The sequence below is a fragment of the Pholcus phalangioides genome, unplaced genomic scaffold, assembly GCF_987345545.1.
Source record: "Pholcus phalangioides strain wild (caught in Gottingen) unplaced genomic scaffold, Ppha-v1.0 ptg000018l_1, whole genome shotgun sequence".
Taxonomy (NCBI): domain Eukaryota; kingdom Metazoa; phylum Arthropoda; class Arachnida; order Araneae; family Pholcidae; genus Pholcus; species Pholcus phalangioides.
Window position 1 is genome coordinate 9,041,106 of NW_028301611.1, and position 9,188 is coordinate 9,050,293.

Genomic DNA, 9,188 nt, shown 5'->3' on the forward strand with positions numbered 1-9,188 from the left:
CCAGATTACATCCCCAGCTGCCACACCAGATCAACTTTGGCAACGCGTGGAAGCTGCTTGGTCTGCTGTACCCCAAGAACACATCCAAAGTCTCTTTGAATCAATGCCGAGGCGTGTGGCAGCGGTGATCTCCAACAATGGCAGCTACTCTTGCTACTGATTTTGGCAGGAACCACACTTCAGAGAAGTCTATAAATTTAATCATTTGATGCTTGGTCAACATGTTATCTACAAAATAAATATTGTTGCGATATCTCTTGTCTTTCTTGGTGTTGCAAGTTGGGTGGCCAGCAGTGTATATAAAGCTGTTACACTGTATTTTAATACATGCTGACATGGTTTGAGTGTCGAACATGGTCTAAGTATATGATATGAAATGACAATCATTCAACAAATGTAATGTCTTAGTGAATTTTTGTGACGATCGAAATTCCTAAAACTGTAATCTGACTGCCCTCTTACATTTTTCATTCAGGCAACATTCAAGGGATGGATTGATATCATGAACTGTGCCATAGATGCTACTGGAGTGAGTTGTGATATTTATTTCAATTATTCATGTTTCTCTTTTTTTAAAATTTATTTCACAAACACAAACATACAGTATACAAAATACATACCAAATACATGCAATACACAAACAGACATGCAATACACAAACCCAGACATGTAATATACAAATACACACACATATAATACAAACAAACACTTTGTGGCGTTAAGGGACTGAAAAATCCTTCCAGCAAGCCTAAAGGAATAAGTTTTAAATTTATACAATGGATCCTATCCCCATCATTTGACGAACTAAGGTCATGCAAGATTTTTGGCATGAAAAATCAAATTACAAGCTCAGCTCACAATGCTGCAGTGCTCCATATTTATGCTTGTAAATCAAATTCTATCTCAAAGATGTCATTCGTATTTATCTGAAATGAAATGGTGATGTTCACTGATTGCATCTTGGCGTGGAAAAAAAATTCTTATCTATACCATTTTTATCTTTCCTGCATATGAGCAGCAGATTATACATTTAGAGAAAAATCAGAATTTTTTGCTGTGGATTATATAGCACTGTATGTTATTTTAATGAGAAGTTCAGATATTTTTAATGAGGAGGTTGGAATAAAAATAAATATTTTCAAAATTAAGTTATTTTGAAATTTTTTTTGTTTTGTTTAAGATTTATAGGTAGCATGTAGATGTGTGTAGAAAAATTGTCATTTTTGCAACAAAATGACAAACAACCTCTTCCATTCTTTAAAATTATATTTTTTGTCAATGTAGAAAAATATGCATTTGAAGATTATACCCAGGCACCATATGGGCAAAGATAGACATGCCAGGCTGCAGGGGCACGATAATTGAAGTTGGGGGCATGATTATGATGATACCAATTCATATACAGAGTGATTCACAACTCAATTTACAAACTTTTCGGGGAGATAGGAAGCAAAAATAAAACAGAATCATATAGGAATGTATGACCGAAAACCCCAACGATATAGAAATGACAAGCCAATAATGGGAGGAAACACAAGTGCTCAAAAGTCCTGACCATCCACAGTTATACACACTTCACATTTCGCGGACGTTTGCAGCTGCGATAGAGATTCTTGCAATGAGGTTGGTGCGCCCTCAAGCATTTATCAAATTCTCTATTCTCTGATGGGCTTACTTGTACTATAAGGGGTGGGTGTACATAATGGTATAGTGTCTGCCTCCAATCACTAGTATACCAGTGATTAGGGATTCGACCCAGATTTTCTAGGACAGAATTCTGCCTTTTTGTTCCTTTGTGTTGAATTTGCAACATCTGGGTTCGAGTGCAATCGATCTTTCAAGAATAAAAACTTTTTAAAAAAGGAATTTTTTTTACTACTTCAGTGAGAGAAGCATTTCCTACTATTACCGCAGCCAAAGGGTTAATGACTTGTTCTTCCTGGGTATCTAAGATTGCAAAATAAATGTGTATATATTGAATACATTATTCAAAGCTTATCAGAATTCCTAAATCGCTTTTCCTTCCTTCTAAATTTTATTTCAGGAGGATAAACAACCAGAAGATGAAGCTATGATATATTGGTACTTCTATTTTGTGCTGTTCATCATCTTTGGATCATTTTTTACCCTCAATCTGTTCATTGGTGTCATTATCGACAACTTCAATGAGCAAAAAAGAAAGATAAGTATTTTATGGAATTACTTTCAAGTGATTTGGGGATTGTTTTGCGTATACTTATTTATTTATTAACCCTTACAGCAGAGCAATGACGATATATGTGGCCTAACTCGACGCCTTTTATTTTGGCAAATATGAGATATCTTGCGTTCTTGAAACCCTTTTATTTCGACAATGCCCAGTTAGTTCTATATGGAGGACTTTGCTCACCAACATGTTTTCCTATCCTACCAACCTATCAGATCAACTGACCGTGTACAGATTTAGCTTTCTGTTAAAAGTTTAATAACAGAAGGAGAGAAACTGATTTTTTTCCTTCACTTCGGGGTAGTATAGGAATATGCTTACAGTATAAATGACAGGGAAAGTATTGCTCTTCCTTGTTCTTTCAATATTATTTTCAGTGTTGTGGGGGGGGGGGAACTTATCAGCTGCATGAAATTGGGAAAAAAAATACATTATTCTTGAAAAAATGTGTGGTATTTCGCAGAGAGTTCAGTGATTTATGCTGTGGCAGTTAAATTGCCAATCAGGGAAATGTTAAAAACCACTCAGAGTCTGACACTAGATTTTTGTGCACACTGATTTTACAGAAATTTATAATCTTTATGAACTCCCCTCATTTCACAAATTATAGTTCAACTTTTTTTCACCCCCTCTGTCAGACACAATCGGAAAGTTACTAGAACACGTATAATGTACCTGCCAAGTGCATAAATCAGAACTTCTCATTTTGCATGGAGAAATTAATAATGTGTCAATGTTGCAGTGAATGCAATAAGTCTTGTTATGTATAATAACCAGAAATTATGTACAATCGCTGACCATTTTGGTAAGTTTGATAAACTTTTATAAATTTATCACTTTTGCTGGTGATTATGCATAATACCCAAGTGTCATTGATAAATTTGACAAATACTTAAAAACCATCAATTTTGCTAGCAATTATGCAAGATATCCAAGCGTTATTGGTATATTTGATATATGCTAAAAAATTATTACTTGAACATGATAAATCATATCACATTTGCTGGTAATTATGCATGGTCAATATTTCAAAATAATTCCTATATGACAAATTCTGAAATCTAACCTCAATATAACAAACACCTATTTTTGTGACTGCACCCCGATACATTGATTTTTTGTTTAACATATTTTACGATCATACACTGAAGAGCCAAAAAAACTGGTACACCTGCCTAATATCGTGTAGGGCCCCCGCGAGCCCGCAGAAGTGTCGCAACACGACGTGGCATGGACTCGACTAATGTCTGAAGTAGTGATGGAGGTAATTGACACCATGAATCCTGCGGGGCTGTCCATAAATCCGTAGGAGTAAGAGGTGGTACTCCTACGGAACAGCACGTTGCAAGGCATCCCAGATATGTTCAATAATGTTCATGTCTGGGGATTTTGGTGGCCAGCGGAAGTGTCTAAAGTCAGAAGAGTGTTCCTGGAGCCACTTCGTAGTAATTCTGGACGTATGGGGTGTCGCATTGTCCTGCTGAAATTGTCCAAGTCCGTCGGAATGCACAATGGACATGAATGGCTGCAGGTGATCAGACAGGATGCTTACGTACCTGTCACCTGTCAGAGTCATATCTAGACGTACCGCAGCGCTGTACTCTGTTTGGTTCCACATCTTTTTATTTGCATACGCATGCCTGTACCAGTTTTTTTGGCTCTTCAGTTTACCTTGATATAATGATTTCCTCATTTAACAAATTTTATGATCGTACCCAGTATAACAAATGAATAAGGTGAAATCTACTCCACTTATCTTTCCTTATTTATTACCTGAATGTTAAAAAAAGTTTCGGTTTTCGAAATACAGTGGAACCCTGATTAAATGAATCAGTTGGAACAGATATTTTTATTTGTTAAATTGATAAAAATCACTATATCGAGTTGTGACTTGAAACAAATGTTCATACTGGGGTAGGATTTAAAATCATTAAATTCATTACATGAAAGTTCATTATATCGGGTCCAACTATTTTCCATCAAACATACTAGACTCATTTGGGTTTTTTTCATATTTATTAAATTTTCACCAACAATACTAGAGTATTATGCATAACCATTAGTACGTGAACAGATAAATTTCAAGTTTTTATCAGTTTTACCAGATGTGCTCGGGTATTATGTATAATAAGTGACTGGTGAAATTGATAATTTTTTTTCAGCATTTATCAAATTTGCCAATGACACTTGAGTATTATGCATAATCACTGGGAAAAGTGATAACTTTTTTTAGTATTCATCAAATTTACCATGGGTTCTTGGCACTACTGGTAAAAGTATAGTAAAAATGCATAATCATCGGTAAAAGTGATTAATTTATTGAACTTACCAAGATTAGTGTCGTTTATGCATAATTAATCGATTTATCACATTTACGGAAACATAAACATGGTTTTTATTTTTTCAAAGTAACAAATCTCTGTTCATCCACAAGTGAAAAAATATATACTGTAAAAGCATATAACGAGTACAGCTTGAAAAATCTTACTATTGCAAGTGATTTGAAATCGATTGTCAAAAACCTAATGTTAAATATGTAAATCTTCATGCATTCATAGTTAAGTTATAAAATTTAGAAGCTTTCAATAATACAATGTCAAAGAAATTCTCAGAAGCTCCAATTTTTCTTCTTGTCTCCCTAATAATTAAAATGAGGATGGATTACAATCATTTTTCACAGCACATGCTCTTCATAAGCATTATTACGAGGCCCTTCTAACAAAGGATGGGCACCAAAAAGTCAAATTTTTTTGTACCCCTCATCCTTTTTTTTAAGCTCTCCCAATATACATAGAGGTTATTTGATAATTCTGTTTGACTACTGTCATTTCCATTGACTAGTAGACCATGATCGTCTTTCACTGCCAGGGCTTATTTGATTTATACTTAGCTTAAAGTAGTTTCCAAAGCACTGGACAAATTATACTGGGAAAAAAATCTTCAGATTAATGGGAAGATGTTAAAGAGTTTATAAAGCAGAGAGACTTTAACTGGACTCGAGCAGTGAGGTAACAGTTGAGAGTTTTGATAGTTTACTCTGTCTGCCAAATCACTTTGAGAGTATAATATTCTATGTAAGTTATAAAAATCAACTGGTGTGATCCGAAAACATTTCATGATAGAAATCCTGCTCATTTGCTAATATCTGAACAAAATGATCTAAAAGATAATTATAATGCAGATTAAGTGGGAATGTTCTATAAAATTTCTTACTTGATAGAGCAGGAAGTTAGTCCATTAATGACAAGTTTTCTTGCAACTGTCACAATTGTCAGCTCTTGTTTATCAGACTTTTACTGTTATATAATAAATAGGCAAAAATCTAGAAAATTTGTTGGCAAAAACTAATCAGATTGCTCTACATCAGCTTCAATACTATCAAGTTGTGAGTTGAACCATTGTTCCTGTCAAAGAGTAGACCCTTTAAGCGGCAATTAGAAATCACCAGACCTCCCTTCAAAATGCCATATTTTTTTAATGAAGTAGGCCTTTCGATTTTCAGCATCTGCAAACTAAGGGGGTACAGGCAAAAGTTTTCCATTGAGAAATAAGCTTTTATGTAGGTGAGATATTTCGTCAATGCTGCTTATAAAGGGTTAAATTATTAATTTCAAATACTCAACAAAAAATTAAACAAAGATCCTTATTTTCTTTCGTTTTGGTGTTTTTACGCAGGAGGCTCTCTTGAAATGTTCATGACTGAAGATCAAAAGAAGTACTACAACGCCATGAAGAAAATGGGTTCCAAGAAACCGGCAAAAGCAATTCCAAGACCAAGGGTAAATATACAATGATAACAGCAATGATAACAATGATAACATAAAAAAAACAATGATAACAGCAATGATGAAAATATAAATGCACTTTAGCTTCAGTTGCAAAGACTTACATTTATTGTAGTAAAGGCCATTTCTAGAATATGAGAGTTTGAAACCAGCCCCATCCACTGAACTGAATTTTGGTGGCGTCACCTATTGATAATATCAGCCCTTGCTTCTGCACAGGAACTGGGCTGTCTCAAAATACAGTGGGACCTCTCAAATCCAGACTTCCCTCGGACATAAATGGTTCTGGATCCACTTTTGTTTATTTTCCAAGTTTTAATATTTAAGGCAGTAATGTACCTACTTCTTCCAGCATTTTGATCGTTATTTTCCTTTGAAAAAAATTATAGTAACAGATAATTTAATTTTAAACCATATAATTTTTAATTTACATACTCTGTTACTAGTTAGCTACAGAAAAAAACCCTTTTACTTGTTCTTTAAAAATTTTTTTATTGGCATGGTTGTATTAAAAAATTTAAAACCCGGGCTTATATTTGTACAGAGTAATTTTGAAGAGATGAATCTGGTATCGCCCATTTAAGGAGTAATTTTTATTTCATCGTAAACAGCATTTGTGACTTGCATATTTCTACCAAACGAATATGCTACAATTGCTTTCCAATACCCGGACAAGTATTTAATTTGAACTACGTGAAAAATTGTTTTATGAAGGTTTGACTGTATTACTCCTATTTGTAAAAGAGAGGTAACCATGCAACATAAGTGCATGGTTACTGCAGAAAAGTCTCTGCTTTGAGCGGTTATTGCACCAGTCTCTCTGTGAAAGATATAAAAAAAACTCTCTGGCTCCCATTCACCCCATAAAATAATAATGTTTTCACAAAAATGGTCGAATTTAACTCAAAATATAAAGACTTTAAAAATTTTTCTTACTATGAGTTTCAAGATACAACTTTTGAGTACAATAATGCTTGATCTTTTTCACAATCTTCTGAAAGGCCAGTGTTTCTCAACCTTTTTGATGCCGTAGACCCCCTTTAGTGGAGGTCAATTTCAACGATGCCCCCTCCCCATAAAATCCAAAGTGTATTGTTTTCTCTTATTAACATATCATAAAAATATAAAAAATTATGATTTCACTGCACAAAATTTGTCATTCATGCAGTGGTAGTTAACTGAAATAAACCTGCGGCCCCTGACAGAGACTTATTAACCCCCAACAGTCCATAGGTTGGGAAACACTGTTATTGACTCATTAGTCCAATCAGACCAACAGTTTTGAAATAAAAATAAATAAATTAAATTTGTTCATATTCTTGCATTTTTTATCATTTTAATTTCAGTTCAAGTTGCAAGCAGTAGTGTTTGATTTGACGACCAACAAGAAGTTTGACATGGCAATCATGATCTTCATCTGCCTCAACATGACTGTTATGGCTATGGATCATTACAATCCTTCAAAAGTTTTTGATGACATCTTGGACAGATTAAATATTTTCTTCATTGCTATCTTCACCGCTGAGTGTGTGCTCAAGATATTCGCCCTCCGTTTTTTCTATTTTAAAGAGCCTTGGAATGTTTTTGACTTTGTTGTGGTCACCTTGTCCATTTTGGGTAAGTTTCAGGGAATCGATATCTTATTTTAATTGAAAAATAACTATCAGATTTATATAAAAGGGTGGATCAAATGAAAACAGAACAGTTGTTATAATTTGGTTCATTTTTGAAGGAGTGTGTCAAAACTTTGTGGAGAGTTGGAGCGTGAGGTAAGGATGGCAACCTCTACTGCGGAATGGACTTGCCCAAGATAGTTGCTCGTTCATGTGATATATGTTGGCAGTTAGCCGACAGTATCGTCCAACAGGCAATTAGTTGTTTTTCATCTGTGTCTGTTGAATATTTGTGAGAAAAGAAGAGCAATATATGGTAATATTTTTTTTTTTTTTTTAACGGCTGAAATGATGAACATACACTGTCATTGACTTGTTTTCAGAACTGGCACAAATGTTTCCGTGAGGGACGGGAATCTGTGAATGATATGCGACCTAATCAAAGTTACCTTTTCATCACGGATGCTTTGGTGAAAAAAATTGATCAGATAATGAGCTCAAACAGACGACGCACCATAAGGGACATCGGCAAGAAGGTGGGAGTATGTTATGGTTCCATTCATGCCATCAGTACAGAGAAACACTCCATTACAGGAAAGTGGGTGCACACACAGTGGAAATGCTTGTGCCAGTCCTGCATATGAGTCAATGACATAGCATGTTTACCATGCACTGCCTTCATTTTCCGATGCACTTCACAAACTCCTTCTGCTACTAAATAATGAATAACACTACATTGCTCTTCTTTACGCAGAAATATTTTGCTAATGCAGATGAAAAAACAACTGATTGCCTATTGGACGATGCTGTCAGCCAACCATCAGTAGATATCATGTGATTTCACGTGACTACCTAGGGCACGTTCATTTCGCAGTAGGGGTTGCTTTCTTTACTTCCTGTTTTACCTGTACACAAAGTTTCGCCACACTCATACCAAGATGAACCGAATTATAACAACTGTTCCATTTTTACTTGGTCCACCTTTATAAAATCATATACTCCTGTACTGTTAAACCTAGTTCAATGCTATTTTTACAAATCCTGTTTGGAATCACTTTTAGTCTGATGTTAACCCTTTAAGCGGCAATTAGAAATCACTAAACCTCTCTTCAAAATGCCATATCTTTTTTGATGAAGTATGCTTTTTTTCAATTTCCAGCAGGTGCAAACTAGTGGGTATAGGGAAACGTTTTTCATTGAGAAATCAATTTTACAAAATATCTGCGCTTGTCAATGCCAAAATAAGAGGCTTTTATAAATGCTAGATATCTCGTCATTGCAGCTTAAAGGGTTTAACTAGTCTGAATAAAACAATATTTTACTATATCGCCTCCAATATATTTTTGAATGCATAACCTGTTTTGTTATTTCAAGGGCATCTAATAACATCTGTATTTTGTACCACTCGATCCTCTAAAGCAGCAGGGTAGCCAATTTTTTCCCAAACTACGTCACTGTTAAGACAATTTTTGATGTGTGTGACACTCTTCAAATTTTATCACGAAGACCATATGTCTTGTTTTCTCATTTTACAAGACATAGTCATTAATCACATCCCCCCCCCCTCCTCCTCCTGAAATAACT

General features: G+C 34.8%; 1 protein-coding gene across 1 annotated transcript in view; it reads left to right on the plus strand.

Moving 5' to 3' along the window:
* LOC149071665 (sodium channel protein para-like) overlaps positions 1–9,188 on the plus strand; it is a 197,167-nt gene that overhangs the window by 174,633 nt on the left and 13,346 nt on the right. Inside the window, exons 28-31 of the mRNA XM_089247738.1 lie at positions 476–529; positions 2,045–2,182; positions 5,878–5,985; positions 7,338–7,608. Of these exons, the coding sequence (XP_089103864.1) occupies positions 476–529; positions 2,045–2,182; positions 5,878–5,985; positions 7,338–7,608 (571 nt within the window). The remainder of the gene's footprint in view (positions 1–475; positions 530–2,044; positions 2,183–5,877; positions 5,986–7,337; positions 7,609–9,188) is intronic.